Raw genomic sequence first — 24,138 nt, forward strand, 5'->3', positions numbered from 1 at the left:
GGTCAGACTAGTGGTCCATCTAGTCTAGCATCCTGTTTCCCACCATGGTCAGTCAAAAGCCCTTGAAGACCACAAGCAGCTGCGCAGGGGCCCAAATTAACCCTGTTATTGCCCCCTAGGGTTGCCAACCTCCAGGTGGTGGCTGGAGATCTCCCGCTATTACGACTGATCTCCAGTTGACAGAGATCAGTTCACCTAGAGAAAATGGCTGCTTTGGAAGGTGGACTCTATGGCATTATACCCCACCAAGGTCCCTCCCATCCCTAAACCCCACCCTCCTCAGGCTCCTCCCCCAAAATCTCCAGGTATTTCTCAACCTAAAGCTGGCAACCCTATTGCCCCCCTCCCGCCGCATTGCCTGAACTGGCATTCAGAAGTATGGTGTCTCTGAATATGGAGATTCTGTGTAACCATCATGACTAGTAGCTGTTGATAGACTTACCCTATATTAATTTCTCTAAATCCCTTCTAAAGCAGTCTAAGCTAGAGGCAATCATATCTGGTGGCAATGAATTCCACAGGTTAATTTGTCTCGAAGAAGGACTTTCTTTGGTCTATCCTGAATCTACTGCTCATGAGCTTCAGCAGGTGACCCAGAGCTCTAGAATTTAGGGGGAGGGCTCTGTCCACTTTCTTCACCCATGCATATGTTTATAAACCTCTTTAATGTCATGTCTTATATACTGTATTGTCAGGGGCAGAAGGGCATATATACTGGGAATCTCCAAGTCTGTGGCTGGAACTACCTGAGATTGTGTGTGCTGGAAAAAAAATAGCCTTTCCAATATTAGCCCCAGAGTTTCAGTCAGACCTGGACTCATTGTAAATGGAGTTGTCTAATGAGCTTTCAAGTATTCTGTTTTCACTATGCGAAGTGGGTTTTGTAAAGCTTATTTATTCACACACTGGCTAACAATATAAATCCTGCATACAGACCAATATCACTGATTTCAGGTCTTGCATCAAGTGGATCCTTCTGCATTCCTTGATTAGTGCTACTGCCTCTAGCAGATGGGCAGATCCAAGTTCTATTATCTTCTCTCTGGGCACCACTTCAGTGCAGAGAGATATTATTCTCCGTGTACTCCTGAATGCGTGGCAGTTTATGGCACGGATGTACATGTACATATTTGTCAGAAATGTCAGCTAACATATTGACAGTGAGTGCCTCGCAAGCCTGATGCTGGTTATGCCTCTGGATCATTCTTGAGGCATTTACTGGTTGTCTTCCATGTAGTACGCTACAGGGTGCTGTAATTAGCTCGCTTCAAAGGATCGTTATTTGCATGGTAATGAAACCTTCTTTCAAAGGCAAGTGAAGGAGTTGAGTGGAACACTTTGTTAGAGTGGCATAAATGGGACTCCTGTAAATTGGAAAGAAATCCCCAGAAAACAGGCCATTATGTGTGTGCTAGCAAGGGCCAAAGTAAGAACTGATTACTATTGAACGCTGCTCCTTCCTTTGTCCGAAAAACCATACGGTGGTATTATAGTCCTAGCAATTGCAATTTTAGTCGATAAAAAGTTCTCGACTCTTAAAAACTCATGAAACCAAACAGGTGGCTTCTAATGGGAAGGGGAGCACAGAGCATCCTGGGTAACGTTATAATGATGACTTGAGGATTCGTGGATGAAGCTTGACAGTGAAATAAAAAAAATCAGGAGAGGATATGAGTTTCTTAACGCGTGCGCCTAAACATGCCAATTGTTCAACTTGCAACTAGTCTTATTTAGAATGTTTCATTGGCATGCCTTACTCTACACAAAAATGTATGCTCAATGTGTCTTAAAAAGTGGGTTGTTGCATTTTTATTATTATTATTATTATTATTTTAGTTTCTACAATCCTTTTCCCTTGAGAAAAGTACTAAGGTCTTGGGAAAAATAAATTATACCTTATTATAGGAAGATAATGTCTTTTGGGGCCAAAACAAACGGGAGTCTTATGACACCTTTAAGACTCGCAAGTTATTTTATTTCTAAGAGTGAGGAAATGCCAAACAAAATAAAAAGTCTTCCCCCTCTGATGGAAGACAACATAGAGGGAGCCAGACAAATTTCCCTGGGGCAGGAGTTCCAAAATTTTGGTACCACAGATGGGAAAGCCCTTTCTCAAGTTGCCACCTGTCTAGCTTCAGATGGTGAGGGCACCCAAAGCAAGGCCTCTGAAGATAACCAGAGTGATCAGTTAGGTTCATATGGGACAAGGCAGCTCTTCAGGTATACTGGCCCCAAGCCATATGGGCCTTTAAAGGTCAATGCCTGCACTGTGAGTTGGACCGAGAACCAAATTGAGAACCGGTGTAGACAGAACAAGACTGGAGTGACATGGTCCCTGTGAAACATTCCAGTCAGCGTTCTGGCCACAGCCAACTGTATCAACTGGAGCTTCCAGACAGTCTTCAAGGGCAGCCCCACACAGAGCCCGCTGCATTAATCTAATCTGAGCATGCACCGCTGTGGCAAAATCTTTCCTGCTCAGGAAGGGCCACAGCTGGCTCACCAGCCAAGGCTGGTAAAAGGTGCTCCTGGCCACCAGTTCCTCCGTTTTAACCAACAGGAGGCCCAGGTCCAGCAGCACCCCCCAAGGTACAAACCTGCTCGTTTAGGGGAGTACAACTCCATACAGAACAGGAGATAGCCCAGTCCCTGCATAAGACCTTTCCCCCACAAGTAGCATCATGCTATGGCAATATTGCATGCTGTGACAGTCTCCAAAAGTAGGTTGTTGTGTGCATAAGACACCCTTTTGAGGCTGTGTGCAGCATTGATACTGTTACATACTGGTGCAGAGTAGAAATAATAGATTTGTCTCATTTTGCCAGGGATAGTATGCACACTAGGCAAATCTAAGGCTTGCTCCGATTACTCAGCAGAGCATAGGACTGGGCAATTCTAAGAACACTTTCCTAAGGAAGAGTCCCACTGAGTAGATTTTGGTAGGTTTCTGAGTAGACCTACCAATCAACTAAAATCCAAAGCAATGCAGTTGTATACACAAGTATCTAATGGTGGACCCTGTGGCCATTATTGAGCCCCTGAAAAGTCACAGAATATTCACAAACATGTTAAATTGTGGTGAGTGTTGCCTGTAACAGAATGCTGACAGCTAATGTGGAAAAATCTGGAACTTAAATGTAGCGTAGAGATATACCTTGCACATGACCTAGGTGTGCTGTTGTTGAGGAAGGAATACAAAAAAGAGATGAAGACTGAAATTTATTCAAAATCACTTCAGATTGTATATGGAGGTTTCTACTGATGATGTGCCCTGACCTGGATAGCCCAGGCTCAGAAGCTAAGCAGAGCTGGCCCTGGTTAGTACTTGGATGGGAGACCACCAAGGAAGTCCAGCGTTGCAACACACAGGCAGACAACGGGAAACCACCTCTGAATGTCTCTTGCCTTGAAAACCCTATGGGATCAGCACAAAATCGGCTGCGATTTGACTGCAAAAAAATAAAAACAAGACAAAAGACTGTGGTCTAATAGGAAGCTTGAAGTTTTTACCTGATCATACCAATTATCTTGACTGAATATGAAAAGATCACTGACTTTGCTAAATAACGATCACTGCCTCCCTCTCTCTCTCTTTTTTCTCCTCTCATTTAGTACTGGCCTCGATATTGTTAGTGAGGTATTTACTGTGTTTTTGTGCTTAGCTTGAAAATTAAGTTGTGGGTCGTCCCCCCCCCCCCCCGAGTGGTTTCTTTTAAGGTTTATCAGTGAAATGTATGGGTATGTTATTTGCATTCAACTACTTTAGTTAATTCATTAGTAGATGCCTCTCAGTGTTTACCTTTAGGGCATGTGTATTCCCCGTGTTCATTAGTTATTCTTCTTGTAGGTACTACACTTGCAATTTCTCCATGCTCTTACAGCACAATTATAGATACACATTTCTTCATAGTCAGCAGATTCCGCTTCCCCAAAGCACCTCAGGAGCAATTTGTAAAAAAAAAGAAGACATTTTAATGTAAAACTGACAGAGCAGTAATTAAAGCTGGTGCATATCTTGTTTTGTTTTTTTAATGTACGTCATGTGACGTAGAAATCACCCGGCACTGAGAGACCAAGCAACACAGCAGCTATCTCATCTCAGTACGTTTTTGCAGGGTCTGTGGATGTATTTTAATTATGAAGGATGAAAGTGAGGTGATGCACTTGAAATCAGCCATGCATTATGGCAAGGACTTATTAAAAAGTGCTGTTGAAGTCAGTGGGAACATGGTGGTGTTTTCACTCTCTGAGGAGAGGGCAGGCATAGAGGGGTTCAACTGAACTGGGCAGGGAGTGCATAGCAAACAGTCATTATTAGTCTGGGGAGTTCTGACCTACACAGAGTATTCTCCTTTATGCATGGGTACTTGGACTCACATTCTCCCCTGGACTAACTCGGTTGTTCCTTGGAGTTATGCATGAGTTTTCCGTCCATTGGTGATGACCTCGTGCCCAGCCCTTGCAAATCCCAGGTCTTCCCGTTCCTGTTATAACCCAATTCTTCGACCTCCCCTGAGATCAGCCCAGGTGAAATTTCCATGCATAAGCCAAAGCGCAGGACAGGGAAGTGGGTGTGTAGGTGACTTTTTCTCCCAGTAAGCACTGCAGCCAATTACAAAGCTGCGTTTCAAGGAGCGGGGACGCAAATGCTTCCTGATTTTTTTCTCTCCCACCCGGAGTTCTTTCTGAGCAGACATTTACCTCAGTACTGGTTTTTAAAATGACGCTTGGGTTTCTTCCCCACCCCCCAATTCCATTCCTTTTGAAGAGCTCCATTTGTGATTTTTAACACAGCATTTGGGTTTCCACCGGGTGGGGGGAACAATTACAAAGCAGTGTTTTCAAGGGGCGGGGACTCATGCTTCCAGACTTCAGCTGGTGAATTTGCTGGTGCATAATGTTTTTTTAATTTGCAACACAAAAGCGTTGGTTGAGCGAGCATCGAACCCCAGGTAAAACTCCCACGCATAAGCGCCCTATAGAGGCTTTTTGCTGTGGGAGTGTGGGGTGTGTGTGGAGAGTTCCCTAACCTACCCTGCTGCCCTCCGCCTCAACCGTCTCAAATGTTACTCAGGTGCTAGCATAAGGGGTGCACGAACCTGCATATGTTTGGTCCTTTAATGCTTGAGAAGCCTGAAAAAGAACCCCATCCTTGCTGGAGTACTTTTTCTGAGTCCAAATCTGGGTGATTCTTCTATGCTACCATAACATCCATTTTATCCTTTAAAAAAAAAATAACATCTATTTTGTTTATCCATCTGGTTTGGTTTTTTTCACGCATGAAAATGTGTTCTTCTGTGTGGAGGTTTTTGTTTTGTTTTTAATCCTTTCTACTTCCTACCTATCACATTTTATCCTTCCATAAAATCTGTTTCCTTTTTTAAAAAAACAACAACTCTGAAAATAAACTCATTTCCTTTTAGGCACCAAAGATTTTGAATTGATGAATGTGATATAAGTTCTGTTTTTTAACCAGCAGTTGCCTTCCACAGACACAGAGACACACACATTTCCCTTTCGTTCCATTGGGTGAAGTCACTTCTTCCAGTTTCCCATTAATACTTTACAGAACCATCAGAGAGCTTTTCTTTGAACACCCAGTTAAAAAAAAACAACCCCAACCATTCTGAGCTATTAACCAAACAAATGCATTAGAAGCCAGTAGCAATACAAATATTACAGATCGGGAACTTGGTGTGGACCCTTGAAATGCTCATTATCTTAGGAAAGCTTTGAAGATTGTGTCACCACTTATTACTGCTGTTGAATTATCGCTGTGGTTATCTCACATACATTTCAGCTTTATATAGAAATGTCTCTTTTTGAACCTCTTCAATACCCACTGGTTACATTTTTTCTGTTTTATACTAATGAGCGTGGGTTGTGTGTTAGGGTTACCAACCTCAAGATGGGGCATGGAATTCTCCGGGAATTACAAGTGATCTCCAGCCTACAAAGATAAGTTCCCTTGGAAGAAATGGAATCTCTGGAGGGTACATACTGTGGTATATGATAGAGACTAGGAGAAATGGAGGGAGCCAGCGTGGTGCAGTAGTTAAGGTGTTGGACTAGGACCTGAGAAATCCCAACTCGAGCCATGGAAACTTTGGGCCAGTCACATACTCTCAGCCTCGACCCTGGCAAGTATTTGGATGGGAGACCTCCAAGGAATACCAGGGGCTTGATGCAGAGGGAGGCGGTGGCAAACCACCTCTGAAGGTCTCTTGCCTTGAAACCCCTACAGGGTCTCCATAAGTCAGCTGTGACTTGACAGCAAAAAAAAGGGGGAGAAATGGAAGCCCTAGAGTGATATCAAATCTCCCTTCTCCAAACTTTGTCCTCCCCAGGCACTGCCCCAAATTTCCAGGATTTTCCCAAGCTAGTGTTGGTAACACCAGTATGTGTGTAGGTTTGGTACGGAATAAGGTTCCATTGCTGCTTTATTATGCAAGTGAATACACCAAAGTTGTACAGTTTTCCATACATGCACAGTTGTGCCCCTTGAAGGTATTCTAGTATTATAATGGGTTCCACTTTGAAATGGGTATTCAGATCCTTTTCTGATCCCTCTTTGGTAGAACACGACCTTTATTTATTTCTTGCATTTCATCTTCTTAATCTCTTTTTGTTCTTAGTCTTTCCAACGTTTTTGCATTCTAGCTCCTGATTATTAAACAGGATTTCCCTATTTCCACCAGCACAATCAAAGAAAAGGCAATCAGTATGCGATTAACATAAAATTAAATTTTACCACCTACTTTGTTTTCCACACTGCTTGTAAAGAATGTCTCATTACGATGTAAGATATGCTAGGCTAGCCCTTAATTCTGAGAGTGACTAACAGCACATTCCTGAAGTGCGCTGGCCTTTGGATGCCTTTGGAGGCCAGCGATGGCCTACACCGGGCCAAGGGCCCACAGTGACGGCGCCTGGGAGGCGCACGCCGGTACTTTGCGAGTACCGGCAAAGACCATGGCGGCGACCCAGGAGGCGTTCCCAGGGCATAACGACATCCCGGGAGGCATACCCGGGGCGTTACGGTGCCGGCCAGGGGGCAGGGCTGCCATTTGGCAACCTCCTGAGCTGTTACGGCTCGGGAACGGCCACTTTTATTTTGGCCGAGATACGCCACCTTTTAGGTGGCGTATCTCCTGTGCAACCCTATGAGGGTTGCACGGATTTTTGGTGCCGGGCGGAGGTTTCAGCCAGGTCGAAACCTCCTCAGGAGACAGCGCTGCTGCGTTGCCTCCTAAGCCTGGCGCAGGCATTCCGGTCAGGAATGCGCTGTCAGAATACAAAGCTCTGCATTTTACACAAGAAATGCATGGCATAGGGGTTGCATTCTACTGAGGGTAGCAGTCACATACTATAGGAGAGCGCTTGTTTTGTGTAAAAATTGTACTTGTGCATTGCACTTGTAAAAATAAATGAATAGTCTAGCATCCTTTATGTCCAGTATGCATTATGATGCTGGCTATTGTTATTTTCAGTCTCTTTCCTGGGTATGGCATTGAAAAAGTGTAACCAACATTCTAATGACCACATGTGGCCACATTTGAAATATTGTGTACAGTTCTGGTTGCTCCATCTGAAAAATGATGTCATGGCACTGGAAACAGAACAAAAAGAACTGATACGATCAATATATTGAAGCGACTTCGTTATGATGAATGTCAAAATAGTTGGGGGCTTTTTATTGAAAAATGTTATCTAAGACAGCAGGGCATGATAGAGGTTCATAAAATTGTACGTGGTGGGAAGAAAGTGGATGGAGAGAGCTTTTTCTCCTTTTTTAAATTACTCAAATTGTAGGTAGTCCAATGCATCCGATGGGCAAAAGCTTCAGGTACAGATAAAAAAATGAAGTTTTTTTCCCATACAACTCATAATTCATTTGTAGAAATAGCTCCTGCAAAATGGCCCCTGTCTTAGATGACTTTGAAAGGAGATTAACAAGTTTATGGAGGATGGATCTATCAGCAGCTAATAGTTGTGGAGGCTGGGTGGTCTGTTACTACAAATTCAGAGCAAGTATACCATTTAATGCCCTGACCTGGATGGCCCGGGCTAGCCTGATCTCATCAGATCTCAGAAGCTAAGCAGGGTCAGCCCTGTTTAGTATTTGGATGGGAGACCACCAAGGAATACCAGGGTTGCTGTGCAGAAGAAGGCACTGGCAAACCACCTCTGTTAGTCTCTTGCCGTGAAAACCCTAAAAGGGGTCGCCATAAGTCGGCTGCGACTTGAAGGCACTTTACACACACACATACCATTTAATAGCAGTTTCTGGAGGGAACTGAAAACAATGGGGGTGGGGAGTGCGGTGGCCTTCATGGGCTTGTGGGCTTCCTGGTGGCCTCTGGTTGACTGATATGGGAGACAGAATGCTTGACTGAACTTGGTCTTTGTCTTGATACACTAGACTAGAGCTTTCTGTACTTTCTAAATGCTGTCCAATAAAGTGCTAAAGCTGCAATTCAGCGCACACTTACTTCACAGCAAATCTCTTGAGCTCAATGGGACTTATTCTCAATAAAACAACTTAGGATCTGGTTTCATGTCCAGGTCAGGTTGCATGTCAGTCTGTCCTTTCAAAGACATCCAGTAGACCACCGTAGTCCTTGCCGAAGACATCATCAGATACCTAAACGATTCCAAAAAGATGTGGAGTGTGCTACTTTTCTTGAAGCAACTAAGGAAGGAAAACCCATAAAACCTCCAGGCTTTTTTTATTCCACTGGTGAATTGCCATGGTACTGACAACCATGACATTTTGTTGTTTAGTATATAACTACATTACAGAAAGGGAACTGAGTCACTGGAATAGCAACTTGCACTTGGCTACCCAATGGGAATTAATAAAGTTGTCCCTGTTATTTTAGTGGCTTGTTGGAGAAAGTCTGCTGGATATTGGTAGAATGAAAGAGATCTTAAATTAGCTTTTAGCCTATACTTGACACCCTTTATAGACCACACGCTGGCTGATAGCAGCCTTGTAAAACTGGAAATGTTTTCGTAATATGTGGAAACCAGTATACCAAAAGACAGAGAGTTAATCAGAATAGGAAATCCATGAAAGCATCAAAAAGATGAGGGAAATGCTGGGGATAATAATATCTGTGCTTCATATTTTTGGATAAACATTGCATAGACATGGGGATAAAGGAACAAGTCTCTTTGTACATAGGCCTTTCCGATTGGGACGTTTTACCACACATACAGGGAAGAACTCGCTGCATGTGATCCTCCCAAGTTATCACGCTGCCCCTTGCAGACAAAACGACAATCACACATACTGGCAGGATTGTGTGTAGTGTGTTCTACCCATATGCATAGTAAAACATCACGACTGAAAAGGGCCGTAAAAAGCAATGTGCGAACAACATGCTTGAGCCAACCCAGTTCTTCTACTCAGTAATGTTTTCATGAACAAATCAAATGGATTTAAGGTACCAGCACGTCATGCGTTACTATTTGTGTTTTGTTTTCAGCGACAAAATGTTCCCAGTCTATGGTTTTGGAGCCAGGATACCTCCAGACTATAAAGTACGTGTACAGGTGAATCTCTCATTCTCTTAGTGTATATAGCTCAATGTGGGGGATGCTGGAGATAAATTACTACTGCAGCACAACACTGAAGGCCGTGGAGAGCAGGTGGAAAAGTGGTCCTCAGCAGGAAAGGGGGAATGAGTGGCTAAGGCACTTTTAGCATAACCTGAGATACTTGGAACTCTGAGTCTGTCTGCTCAAATTACATCTTTGGATGCTCAATTAGGAGTTGCAAACCCAGCTTGATAATTCGAAGGCCTTTGGCATACCACATGATATTACTAGGTTACAGAGTTCCCATGCCACTCAATTTACCTTCCTGTTGATACAGAATTTGTTTTTAGAAAAATACATGTTTGATATTTAGCTTGGGTGTCAATGGTTCTAAAGCAAGGGAGGGCAGAATCAATAGCACACTCATTTTCCATCCAGAGCAAGGGTAGGTGTGTGCAGCGTGAAGAAGGAGGGGGGGAGTGTATGCCAAAGGGTGCTGATGCTGTCATTTCCCCATCAAAGGTGCAAAGGTGTGCGCATGCATGTGCCTCCTTCACCTTTGCATGACATGAAAAGAGGAGAGAAGCTGCTGTGAAAGCTTTAAAGGGAAGGATGAGCAAATAATCTGAGTTGCACTGAAGGAAGGGAAGACCGCTGCTTTTACTTGTTTGGAAAGCGACTGGTCACTCCCGAGTGATCTTCGGCCTACTCCTGTTCTAAAAGGTGGAAGTGATGTCATTGCTGGGAGAAATGTGTTTGTGAATGCAGTAGAATGAACTATCAGTGTTTTTTGTAATTCAAGGAACAAGATGCAGGAGTGTAGAGCTTCTGAGAAAGAACGGGACACAAGATGGCCAGAAATAATGTTGTACAGATTTTTAAACACTGACAAAATAGTAAATTGAAATGTTACTCTTTTAAACTTGAAAGAGATGCCGCTGGAGGGATATGTACTCATCGAATACCAATATGCACCCACAAACATTTAAAGGAATGCTAACTTACATATATATGCAAATATATACTGGAATGAGTTTGCCTCAAGCTGGGATTGTGGAGAATGGAATATTATAATATCTGTCATTAATTTGGCTACCTCCTCCTATCAGAGATCCAAAAACAGGGCACTGTCTTCTCCAGTGGCTTAGTAATGCACAAGCAGTCTGCATAATGCATGATGCAAGCCACACAGCTGTGAAGCAGTCAAATACATGCACATGAAGGGGGGGAGTTCTGCTTTAAAAATATGTCTAGTGATCCTTTGGATGAGTATAGCCTTCTTGAACTCTCTATTTGCTGCTGGAAAATATCACTTTGCTGAACTAAAATTGTATTTAATTGGGGCGGGGTCTGATCCATAGGTTTCTCATGATTTTGCAATCAACTTTAATGAGGACAATCCAGAATGTGCAGGTAACAATCATGTTATGGCAAATGAGATGCCAATAGTATAACACAGAGAATTTTATGTCATGTCATTTATTGCAGCAGTTAATTGTTAAGCGCTTTTGGATGTGAAATTGAATGAGGCAGGAAAATGGTTACAGTGGTTAGACACCCTTCCAGAGAAGGAAAGGCAGACCATAAAATTTTCTTCTGTTATAATTGGCATTAAATCTTTATTTCAATCAAGTCCATTAATTGGTTAAGAAAAGGCAATTTATTAGTCAGTGATCAGTTGGACAGACCAAATGAGAATAATTATATGACCAACTCTTGTAAGAATGAATTGCAGAGTGTTGTTTTATCTTCCTTGATTGAGTCACCTTGAAAAATGGTGAATATTTTAACTAATAAAACAAACAGTGAATCAATATTTTCTATACGAGCCAAGGATTCCTGGTTTTCTCATTTGCCAAGCTGCCTTGATAAATATGGGTCTGTATCAGAAAGCCATAAGTTTCAGAAATTGCGTAGGTTTGACTCCCAGAGGAAAAAGGGGGATCATGTCTACTCTTCCCATCAGTGACCTACATGTACAGGCATACCTCATTTTATTGTGCTTCGCTTTATCGCGCTTCACAGGTATTTCATTTTTGAGCAAGTCTCTTGGTGCCATTTTTCCAACAGCATGCACTCACTTTGTGTCTCTATGTCACGTTTTGGTAATTCTCACGATATTTCAAACTTTTCATAATTATTACAGTACATTTTTTTAGACATAATACTATTGCACACTTAATGTGTGTGTTAAGTGCCGTCAAGTCACTTCCGACTCATGGCGAACCTATGAATCCATGTCCTCCAAAATGTCCTATCCTTAACAGCCTTGCTCAGATCTTGCAAATTGAGGGCTGTGGTTTCCTTTATAGAGTCAATCCACTTCTTACTGGGTCTTCTTCTTTTCCTGCTGTCTTCAACTTTTCCTAGCATGATTGTCTTTCCCAGTGACTCATAATGTGACCAAAGTACGACAGCTTAGCCATTTTAGCTTCTAGGGTCAGTTCAGGCTTGATTTGATCTATAACCCACTGATTTGTTTTTTCGGCAGTCCACGGTCTCTGTAACACTCTCCTCCAACACCACATTTCAAAGGAATCTACTTTCTTCCTCTCGGCTTTCTTCATTGTCCAGCTTTCACACCCATACATAGTAACAGGGAATACTATGGCATAAATTAACTTGATCTTGGTTGCCAATGACACATCCTTACACTTAAGAAACTTTTCTAGTTCCTTCATGGCTGCCCTTCCCAGTCTCAATCCTCCTTCTGATTTCTCGGCTGCAGTCTCTCTTTTGGTTGATGATGGAGCCAAGGAATAGAAAGTCTTGAACAATTTCAATTTACTCATTGTCAACCTTAAAGCTGAGTAATTCTCCTGTCTTACTTAATAGACTACAGCACACTTAATAGACTACAGCATAGTGTAGACATAACTTTTATATGCACTCGGAAATCAAAAAATTAGTGTGACCCGCTTCGTTGTGACTTGTGGTGGTCTGAGCCTGAACCCGCAATAATTCCGAGGTATGCTTGTATTGATTGGAAGGTCAGAACAGACAAAGGTTCTGTTCCAATATTTGAATCGACACATGGTGGCTGGGGACAGGGACAGAGCACATGATCCCCCTTCCAGGTTGGCCCTAAATGGATTTTGAAGGTATAACTATAGCTGCTGACTACTTTGCGTCTAAATGTTAGTCCAATGGGAGCAAGGGAGAAAGAATTGCTGCTACCAAGTCATCGCTATCTAGTAATTAAAGATTTACAGTTGTGAAGTATGAATAATTGCTGGTATCCAAATGTTCGTTTAAAGCCTCAGTTGAATATAAATTGAATGCATTGCCACAGTGTGTTAAAGACCATACATTTAATATCTACAAAACGCACATTAAATGCTGTTGGCAAAAAAAGAGAAGAGTGGGTTCATGAATTATATATTACATAACATCTAAAAGAGGTCGGGTCAGCAGGGGAGAGCTGCTTTGAAAAAAATATATCTTTCAGATTCACAGCTGTGCAGAATAAATTGGCAGCACAGTAGATCCGTTGTGTGAGGGGAATTGCACGAATCACTTGGAAAAAAAACTTATTTGGAAGGAACAATGTTCACTTATCCCTGAAACATTGCCCCAGATATATTTTGCTTAGTAACTACAGCTTCTTTAACTCTTTTCCTTTTCAATGTCAGGGATCCAAGGAGTCGTCGAAGCCTATCAGAACTGCCTCCCTAAACTCCAGCTGTATGGGCCTACGAACATTGCGCCCATCATTCAGAAGGTGGCTAAATCAGCTTCAGAAGAAACCAACACGAAAGAGTCCTCGGTGAGTGTCAGAGCAGGCTGCAAGCTAAGGCAAAGACTCCTGTGTCTTCTGGCACTGGTGACCTTCTCAAAAATATGTGACATCAGTCAATTAACCTATCTGAACCAGTGTAGTGGTTAGAGCAGGGGTGTCAAACTCAATTGTTACGAGGGCCAGATATTACATAATTGTCACTTGGTTGGGCTGGGCCATGTGTACCATAAAATTTAACGCCAGGTACCAGAGATACAAACTTTGCAGAAGACACAGGAAAAGCCAATTAATGGTATTATTTCTTACTTTGTTTTTTTACTTAAAATAAAAACATGCTTAGAACAATAACACTCTTACATCAAAGAATTGAAAGTCTACAATCTTCCTTTTTTCGTAAAATCCTAGGAATACCAAAATGTGTCCCATATGCTGCATTATGCCTGGAACTTAACCAAAAGCTGCTGTCAACTAGAGCTTGGTTGAGCACGATTAAATTTTGGTTGCGTCTACTGTTTAGATCAGAACCTACCAGTCTCACACATAGGATGCTTGAAGATGTTCAATTCAAATGGTCAAAAATTATTGAACATAAAATTAAATCTATGGGGATTTCTTTAGATGGGTTGACCCTAGACTCTGCAAACTCAATATTTGTTTGAATTAAGAGCAGATTGTTGGATATGGAAAGACAAGAACTCATGAGTGCGGCTAGGAGAACTTGCTCCCCACTGAGTATGGAAATTCCCTTTTACTTGAATAAAGTTGCTTCATATTTTTATCATTTAACTAATCCGCATCAACGAAGAGCTTTTATGCTGGCCAGGTTTAACGTTTTACCCTCAGCGCTGAGAGAGGGGAGATATCATAAAGTTCCATATATGAATAGACGTTGCCCTTGAGAATATGCTCATGTTGAAACTGTTACTCATGTCTTGTTATACTTCCCTTTGTATGCAGAAATCCAGGTTAAATTCTTATTACTCTTGCTAAGTAAAAAGAAGGAGTCGTCTGATAAATATAAATTATTGTTCTAATTGAATAACCAGAACCCAGACTTAATCAGTCGGGTAGCAGAATTCCTACAACGTGCAATAAGCATAAGGGAGCTTGTTTCTTAACAGTGCAAATTTTAAACTTGGATGTATTTTAACTGTTCTGATTATTACTTTTTATGCCAATAAAGGTGATGATTGATTGATTGATTAATTGAATAACACTCTTACAGTATTTGCTTTTATTTAACACTTTTATTTAACATCTTGGGATGGGCGGGGGGAGCTCAGCTGACTTGCAGGCCAGATAAGAGCCCTCAAGGGGCCGGACCCGACCCCCAGGCCTTGTGTTTGACACCCATGGGTTAGAGTGTCAACTAGGATCTGGGAAACCCAGGCTTGAATCCCCACTCTGCCATGGAAGCTTGCTGGATGATTTTGGGCCAGCCAAATACTCTCAGCTTAACCTACCTCACAGGATTGTTGTGAGGATAAAACAGATGAGAGGAGAATGATGTAAGCCGCTTTGATAGAAATAAATAAATAAATATTTACCAGGGATGTGGTTAAAGCATCGTAAGGGGGGGAGGGGGTTGGAGTGCACATTCTAATTGTTGTCGCAAGTACAGAACCAGGTTTGTGTGTGCGCGCGCAGCTATTAATCACATGCATATGAATGAATGTGGTCTGGGGTATGTATCTTTAAACCCCTGGTGGGTTGAATGGTGAATGGTGTCCCTTTACTTACCAGTTATGGAGGGGGGTTGTTTTGTTTTTAATAAAACCTGTTGTGTCCTTGTCCCTCTGAGATCCTAACACAGTGTGTGTGTAAACTGCTGTCTCACAGCCAACTCATAGCAACCCTGTAGGAGGGTGGGGTTTGGCAGGAGAGGGACTTAAATGCTATAGAGTGTAATTGCCAAGATGGCCATTTTCTCCAGGTGAACGGATCTCTATCGGCTGGAGATCAGTTGTAATAGCAGGAGATCTCCTGCTATTACCTGGAGGTTGTGGAACTTCTATCAGTACACCTCTTGTTAATAGTTCATTACCTGGAGTTTGGCAACCCTATATGGCAGGCAATCATTGTATGTTAGGGCTGTAGTTACTTTAGTATTTATTTTATTTCCCTCCCTAATGAAATACTTAAAATAATAAGTGAAAACTATTCAACGAAACTCTGAGGTACTTATTTAGCCAATTGGTGGTTAGGAATGGAAACAGATTAATATTTTGTTTTTCCTCTTCGCAACCTTTAGCAATATTTCATCTTGCTAATTCTGACGGACGGCGTCATCACAGACATGGCCGACACCCGTGAAGCCATCGTCCACGCTTCCCATCTCCCCATGTCGGTCATCATTGTTGGAGTAGGAAATGCTGACTTCAGTGACATGCAGATGCTTGATGGGGACGATGGGATCCTGAGATCTCCCAAGGGAGAGCCCGTTCTTCGTGACATTGTTCAGTTCGTGCCATTCAGGAACTTCAAACATGTAAGGTTAATTTTTAACCTTGTTCTCTTTTGGGGAAGGTTTTTTTATTTAGTCCAGCAATTCTTAAGCTATGTCTTGGTGAGGTTCCCTAAGCCATGAAAACAAGGAGATTGTAGGAGAGGAACGGTGGCTCCACAGATGGCCTCGGGCTTAAGCCTTATCAACACAGCAATTATTTTTGTTGACTCTGGGAATGGTGTGTGTGTGTTAAGTGCCGTCAAGTTGCTTCAGACTCATGGCAACCCTATGACTCAACGTCCTCCAAAACATCCTATCCTTAACATCTTTGCTCAGATCTTGCAAACTGAGGGCTGTGGCTTCCTTTATAGAGTCAATCCATCTCTTGTTGGGTCTTCCTCTTTTCCTGCTGCCCTCAACTTTTCCTAGCATGATTGTCTTCTCCAGTGACTCTTGTCCAAAGTACAACAGCCTCAGTTTAATCGTTTTAGCTTCTAGGGTCAATTCAGGCATGATTTGATCTATAACCCATTGATTTGGGGTTTTTTTTTTTGGCAGTCCATGGTATCCGTAACACTCTCCTCCAACACCATATTTCAAAGGAATCTACTTTCTTCCTATCAGCTTTCTTCCTTGTCCATTGTCTGGGAATGGTAGTTTCCCCATACTTTCCTTGCTTCAAAACCCTGCAATGACCATTTCTTCTCTGTAACACCAGTATGTCAATTACGGGGTTGTTGTTTTTAAAGAAGACCCCACAAAACTCTCCAGTAGCATGGGTGTGGGTGGGACTGATGTGAGCAAGACCTGCAAATATGCACACTTCCCTGTATTTTTGCACATGTGCATGCCAACATGCTTTGACTAATTTTTCCCGAAAGATCACAGCGACCCAGACTTGGGAAAGATCGCAGCAAAGTGGGGGGGGGGGACATGGAAAGTGGACATCTGGGGACATGGATGCTCCCCCCAAAAAAACCTTCTTGGGTTTTAGACACAAAACATCTGTATGGAGGTACCCCCAAAGGTTAGCGCAGAGATAAATGACTCACACCTCTTGTTTTTCTCTGCATGAATATATCTTCCTCAAGTTTAAATTTAAAGTCAACATTTTTAGAGAAAGACACTGAAAAGCATGTATATTTAGCCTGGAGATAGGTTGCCAGCTCCGGGTTGGTAAATACCTGGAGATTTTGGGGGTGGAACCTGAGGAGGGTGGGGTTTGGGGAGGGGAGGGGTTTCAGTGGGGTATAATGCTATAGAGTCCACCTTCCAAAGCAGCCATTTTCTCCAGAGGAACTGATCTCTGTCACCTGGAGAACAGATGTAATAGCGGGAGATCTTCAGCCACCATCCGGAGGATGGCATCCCTACCTGGAGATGAGATGACTGAGAGGTGATGTGATAATCATCTTCAAGTACCTGAAGGGCTGTCATATAGAGGATGGTGCAGAGTTGTTTTCTGTGGCTTCAGAAGGTCGGACAAGAACCAACAGGTTGAAATTAAATCAAAAGAGTTTTCAGCTAAACATTAGGAAGAACTTCCTGACAGAGCGGCTCCTCAGTGGAACAGGCTTCCTTGGCAGGTGGTGGGCTCTCCTTTGGAAATTTTTAAGCAGAGGCTAGTTGGCCATCTGACAGCAAGGCTGATTTTGTGAGCTTAGGCAGATCATGAGATGGAGGGCAGGAAGGGTTGTGGCAGTGTTTGGTTCTCGTGGGCCTTTCTTACATGTCCAGGGAAATGCCGATTGCCACTTTGGGTTCAGTAAGCAATTTTCCTCCAGGCCAGATTGGCCAGGGATCCTGGAGGGTTTTTTTTGCCATCCTCTGGGCATGGAGCAGGGGTCAGTGGGAGTGTGGGGGCGGAGGCAGTTGTGAATTTCCTGCATTCTGCAGGGGATTGGACTAGATGACCCTGGTGGTCCCTTCCAACTCCAGTGTTTCTATGATTCTAGGTCTGCTGTTCTTATATAGTTTTGTTTTGTTTTTTAACAAGGCCCATATGGGGCTTGTCATATATCTCAGTTCTGCTCCTACCACTAATCATGGTGTGCAGTTTTTCACTGGAGGCACAGTGTATTGGAAAAGCACTAAAAGTAGCATTACTCATGAGTTGGAGCTAGACCTACTTTCAGTTTATTGCTAATTTGCTTCTGGGAAGAACCAGGAAGCCCAGCGGCGTTCAGTATAATTTTCGACTCATTTTGCGATTTTCCCAACAAAGTTAAAACAATTATTTCTGATTGAATGACGAATGACGATATTGGAATTCTAGCTGAATGCTATATTCCAGCTAACTAGGAAGTGTAAAGAGAAGGGTTTAAAACTGGTAATTTAAACTAAATTATGGGTTCCTTTGCATGTGTGTGTACATACAGCCATGTGTCTAATTTTAAACTGATTTTAGGCTATGCACAATGATAAACATGAGGTATCTCAGTAAAATGTCGTCTAATCTGTGTTCTCCATGTTCACTTTTTATCCATCTGGGCTGATCCGCAGCTCAAGAAGCTGCTCTTCACTGAAAGAACTGTCCAGCTAGAGAATTTTTTTCCCTTCCCCTGTGGCTCTAGCCTAGATCACCTTCATCCTACCTACTAGTTAAGATCCATATCGCCCCCGTTTTTTGTGTGCTCCCCCACCTGCAAAAATCAGTGGGTGGCAACCGGAGGCAGTTCTTTCTCAGTGGGGGCATCTTGCTGTGGAGAGTGCTCTACTCATAGAAGTTTGCCTAGCGCCCACTTTCCTATCTTTTAAGCACCAGGTTAAGATACTTCATTTGCCAAGGCTTTTATCTGAATATCTATCCTTAGAACAGTTTCTAGCTCCTTTACTGCCTTGCCATTTTATTATTTGTTTCATGGCCTGTAGATTATTTTGTATTATTTGGCTGGCCTTGTTTGTGTAGTTTTATGCTAATTTTGTGATTACCCTTGGGCGGGGGAGCTTGGAGGTTTTTGGCTGTTATTTCTGAATTTTTACACAGGTTTAGAACGTTTTACAATTTATTGCTTCTGGGTGGGTTGTTTTTACTATTTACTGCTGGAGCCAAGGTACTTGAAGGACCCCATCCCCCTCATATTGTTCAGCCCTCCAGTTAAGATCTTCCATGCAAGACTCTGTGCCCCTGCCTTCAAAAGTGAGGCAGGTGGCACCAAGAGACAGGACTTTTTCATTAGCGGCACCTTGCTTGTGGAGAGCATCTTGTTTCCATCATCTTGTTCTTCAACCAGGACTGTAGCTCAATGATCTGGACAGTGAATGAGCAGATTGCTGGTCCTCAAATTCCAACTTGAAAACGGGCCGGATCATGGGCGGGGGGGGGGGGGGGGTCTGGCAGGGGCACTTGCCTTGGGTGCAAGGAAAGGGAGGGTGCCAGCACAGGCATGGGAAGCACGGGTGTGGGGAGAAGGAGCGCCTCCATGCTGCGGCACGGGTACAGCTGCCCACCCACAGCCTGGCTGGTGCACACACCACCTGCCCGCCCACCCTCCACTCCTACCGGCCACTGCTCTCCCCCTCTTGGTTTCTGCGGAGATGGCTGTGCACGTGGCACACCCCCTCCCTCCCTTCCCCCCCTGCCCCGGGCTCTCCTTCCCCCAGCTCCATGCCTGCTTGAAAAGAGACATGATGAGCTGAGCATTGTCTTTCCTGGTTGCAGGTACGACCCAGCCATAAAAAAGATGTAACTCTGGGGGTTACCACATTATGTATTCCCAGCGATGTATTAAGAGTTTGAAAATGTTATAAAAAATACTGTTCGCACTTTGTTTGGCCCCTTTAGCTGTGAAGACGTCTTCCAACCATTTATAAGCCGTTGCATCCAAAAACCCTTTTAAAGCGATGTTTTTTATAACATTTTCAAACTCTTAATACTGTGTTGGCGAACCTACGGCACGAGTGCCGGACTTGGCACGCCGAGCTCTCTCTGTGGGCACGCACGGGTAAGTTGAGCAGCCGTCGCGTCTGCCTTCCCTAGACTCCCCGCCGCCCAGCTTAGGGGCTTTGAACAAACACTAATTGTTCAAAAGCATGCCAAATGCAAACTTTTACCTTTCAATAAAAAGTTGTTTGTATCATTGAAAGCTGTTATTGTGTTTTTCTTTTAAGGCAAAAGATGTTAATGTATGTGTTGTTTTTTTCTAAACTAAAACCTCAGTATTCAGGTTAAATTGCCGTGTTGGCACTTTGCGATAAATAAGTGGGTTTTGGGTTGCAGTTTGGGCACTCGGTCTCTAAAAGGTTCGCCATCACTGTCTTAATACATTACTGGGAATACATAATGCGGTAACCCCCTCTGCTGACCCAGTTCCGATGCTTTGCTCTGGGGATGGGGGAGATAGAGAGCGTTCCACAACTCTTTAAACTCTAATCTTACTTCCCTCAGCCTTTTTGGCACCGGTCAACTTTGATTTTAGAAAGGAAGCAACAGTCACCTTTGCCTCACAAAGAATGTACATACTAAAGACAACTACATTTCTGTGCTACAGTGTTGATCATATTTAATAAAAAGGAGGTTCAGTGGGATTTAATTCTGTATTTAGTACTGACATGCGAGTATGCATTCCTATGAATAAAAGCAAAAGCAAAACCTAAAGCTCACTGTGTACAGTTGTTTCATGTTGGATTGTATTTTTACATTTACATCTGCATATCATGATGATTTAAAAAAATGAATTGGGCCATCTCCCAACCTTTTGAATTTAATGTTTTGTTCATTTTTAATCAATTTTTGTTAATCCTTACTGGATCAGAGAAACTAGATGGTCTGGGAAGCTTGCAAGAAGGGCACAGAGGCTGTAGACCTTGCTTACCAGTGCCCCTAGCAACTGATATGGGTGGAATTGTAAATATAAACACAGAGTTTTTCACTTACCGTATTTTTCGCTCCATAGGACGCACCTGACCATAAGACGCACCTAGTTTTTAGAGGGTGAAAACAAGAAAAAATCTTTTCCTCCTCTAAAAACTTGTCTTATGGAGCGAATGTCGGCTGGGCGCGTGCACGTTGGGACGGCGCGTAGGGACGGCGAGAGCCAGAGCACAGGCCCTGCCGGCTCTGTGCGGCCCTGCCCGCCTCCCAGCTAGCCGTTGGGGCGGAGAACGCCGGCTCGCGCCGTCCAGACGCGCACGCGCCCAGCCGGCTCTGTGCACCCCGCCCGACTCCCAGCTGGCCGTCGGGGCGGGGAATGCTGGCTCGTGCCATCCGGACGCGCACGTGCCCAGCCGGTCTGTGCGCCCTGCCCGCCTCCCAGCTGGCCGTCGGGGCGGGGAACGCTGGGTGCTTGCGTGTCCGGACGGCGCGAGCCGGCGTTCCCCGCCCCAACGGCCAGCTGGGAGGTGGGTGGGGTGCACAGAGCCGGCTGGGCACGTGCGTGTCCAGACGGCGCGAGCCGGCATTCACTCCATAAGACGCACAGACATTTCCCCTCACTTTTGAGGAGGGAAAAAGTGCGTCTTATGGAGCGAAAAATACGGTAGCCATTATGGCCAATTACTAGAGTTGCCAGGATCCCACTCTCCATCGGCAGGAGGTTTTTTGGGGGGGCTGCATGCAATCTCTGCTCTTGAGCAGCTGGGTGGACTGGCAGGCAATTGCCTGCTGAAACCATCCCCCTGGCAACCCTACTAATAACCATTGATACACCAGTCTGGCATAGTGTTACCTAACCTTTTAAAATGAAATGAAATTAGTTCCATGTATATATATTTAGATTTTGTAATGTTTTGAATTTTAATTTTTAATGCAATCTGTCCCAAGAAGCAGTTTAGATTCAGGGAAGGGATAAAAATGCCTAAATAGAGCCACCCAGTGCAGTGACCATTTGTACATCTTAAGGTGGTCAATAAATGAAGTACTTTCCTTTGGCTGTTACCGCACTGGGTATTCCCAGCGATGTATTAAGAGTTTGAAACTGTTATAAAAAATACTGTTCGCACTTTGTTTGGCCCCTTTAGCTGGGAAGACGTCTTCCAACCAGTTTTTAGCCGTGGCATACAAAAACCCTTTTAAAGCAATGTTTTTTATAACATTTCCAAACTCTTGATACATCGCTGGGAATACCTAGTGCGGTAACAGCCTTTGGTTACCCTGAATCCAATGCTGATCGATTTCACAGTGTGACTCCAAGTTTTCTTATTATGGGAGGGGGACAGGAGTTTGTGTTTGTTCTCTCTCTCTCTCTCTCTCTCTCTCTCTCTCTCTCTCTCCATTCCATGCATAATTTTATAAAAAATCTCCTTCCTTCAGCATCTTTTTCCAAAATAGAAATCTCTAAATGTCTTAGCCCTTTTTCTTGGGGAAGATGCTCAGGCACCTGTCCTTTTCCAGCACTGAGATAGCCATCTTTTAGAGGCAAAAGTATGTTGCTGGCCAATTTTACTATTTTTTTTTCCACTGCCACCACAGTTTTCATTGAGTTATCCACCAAAACGTCAAGATCTGTTGACTGGTTAGACACCAATGGGGAGGGGCTGTGGCTTAGTGGGTGAGTTTCTGCTCCGCATGCAGAAGGTCCCAGGTTCAATTCCCAGAATTTCCAGTTAAAAGGACCAGGCCATAGGTAACGTGAAAGACCTTTGCCTTGAGACCCTGGAGAACTGCTGCCAGTCTGAGTAAACAGTACTGACCTTAATGGACCAATGGTCTGATTCAGAATAAGGCAGTTTCATGTGTGTGTTCACCAATTCATTCAAACTCCATTAGTATATCTGTGTGAAATTTGGATGCGGAGTTACTCCAGTATTCATTATTTTATAGAATCTAATTTTATTTCATCTATGCCTGCCTTTCTCACTGAGACTCAAGGCAGATTACACAAGTGTTTAACACATTGATCTATCATTTGCCATGCCTTTGTCTATTCCCCACATTTTATAGCTATTCTTATTCTATTTAGCATTTTTTCCTTATTTTCTTGTGCTGGTAAAAGGAATTCCAGTGGTTATCTAATAGTCCAGTCCCTCGTTGTGATTGTGTATAAAATTAACACATTCTATTATCGAAACTGAAACGAAGAATTTCCCTTCAATGAGATTAAAGTTGAGAATTAAAGTTCATGTTAAAGTTATTTTGACTTCCGTAGAATTTAAGAACGCATAGCTGTGGGCTGGATGAATGATCACCCTGTGGAATAACATCTCAACCAAGACCTCTTAAATTTGTGTAAGGGTCTAAGGGTTTTTCCCCCCCACACATGAGGCTTAAATCACTTTACAATGCAGACATCAAACTTGCGCTGTTTAAGAACATAATATTGGATTACGGCAGACCTAGACATTCTGGCCCATACAGCAGCCCTGTATATCTTCTGCCTCCCCTCCGCGTCCTAACTTGGAGCAATGCAGAGTGCAAATGGCAACCAAGGAAGTGAAGTAGCACAGAGAAACACTCAAAATGATAATGTCATGTAATTAGGGTTGCCAGGTCCCTCTTCGCCACCAGCGAGAGGTTTTTCGGTCGGAGCCTGAGGAGGGCGGGATTTGGGGAGGGGAGGGACTTCAAAGCCATAGATTCCAATTGCCAAAGCAGCCATTTTCTCCAGGTGAATTGATCTCTATCGGCTGGAGATCAGTTGTAATAGCAGGAGATCTCCAGCTAGTACCTGGAGGCTGGCAACCCTACATGTAATTCTTTTTGCATCATTAACGTTCAGTTTTGACATCACAAACAAATCAGCTTTTTTTCATGACGGACACAAATCTGGCAATTGTTGGGTTTTCTCCCTCCTTTTCTGTCCCTTCAAGTTGCATGTCAAGACTGAACTGAGTCCAATTTTTAGCGGTGTCAAGACACAGGCACCTTAATTAATGGAGGTTTGTTTCTTTCCCAATGACCTGGGTTTAAATGTCACTTACTGGGAAAGAAACAAAGCTCAATTTGTTGAAGTGCCACATTTGGATGTCATGAGAAATTGGAGTGTGTCCGAAGACTTTCATCTTCATTCTTGGTACACTGCAGAAGAGAACGAGGCATGAAGCATGCAAGCTTAGCAGTTAAGCAGATTCATGCCCAAACGGACTTGGATTTGTTTGTGAAAAATGAATGGACTGTAAATAAATGCTAAATGAGAGAAAGGAGGCAGCAACATCTGACTTTATCCTTAAAAGCATCTCTTTTACACTTGCTGCCCTACATTAATTCATACCTTTTACTAATTAGGAGCATGGGTGGCGACCAGGCCCCAGCAGCTGGAAATACTTGAGTGTGCAATACAGGCAGTGCAATCCTAGGGAGTGTCATTCTGGCGTGGCTGGGGACAGTGCAGCCACGGCACAGCCGCACCGCCTCCCGATTGGTTTGCTGCGCCGTGGTGAGAAAGCCGATTGGAAAATCCCCCCAGGCCTCACTAGGGTTGTCAGGTCCCTCTTCACCACCCACCCACGGAAGGTTTTTGGGGCAGAGCCTGAG

At 43.5% G+C, this 24,138-nt stretch overlaps 1 protein-coding gene across 1 annotated transcript in view; it reads left to right on the top strand.

Annotated features, from left to right (window-relative positions):
* Positions 1 to 24,138, top strand: part of CPNE4 (copine 4) — a 185,957-nt gene that overhangs the window by 160,485 nt on the left and 1,334 nt on the right. The window contains exons 11-14 of the mRNA XM_056856978.1: positions 9,492 to 9,546; positions 10,905 to 10,956; positions 13,176 to 13,309; positions 15,534 to 15,770. Of these exons, the coding sequence (XP_056712956.1) occupies positions 9,492 to 9,546; positions 10,905 to 10,956; positions 13,176 to 13,309; positions 15,534 to 15,770 (478 nt within the window). The remainder of the gene's footprint in view (positions 1 to 9,491; positions 9,547 to 10,904; positions 10,957 to 13,175; positions 13,310 to 15,533; positions 15,771 to 24,138) is intronic.

Source organism: Euleptes europaea, chromosome 11 (assembly GCF_029931775.1).
Source record: "Euleptes europaea isolate rEulEur1 chromosome 11, rEulEur1.hap1, whole genome shotgun sequence".
In the NCBI taxonomy this organism is placed as follows: Eukaryota; Metazoa; Chordata; class Lepidosauria; order Squamata; family Sphaerodactylidae; genus Euleptes; species Euleptes europaea.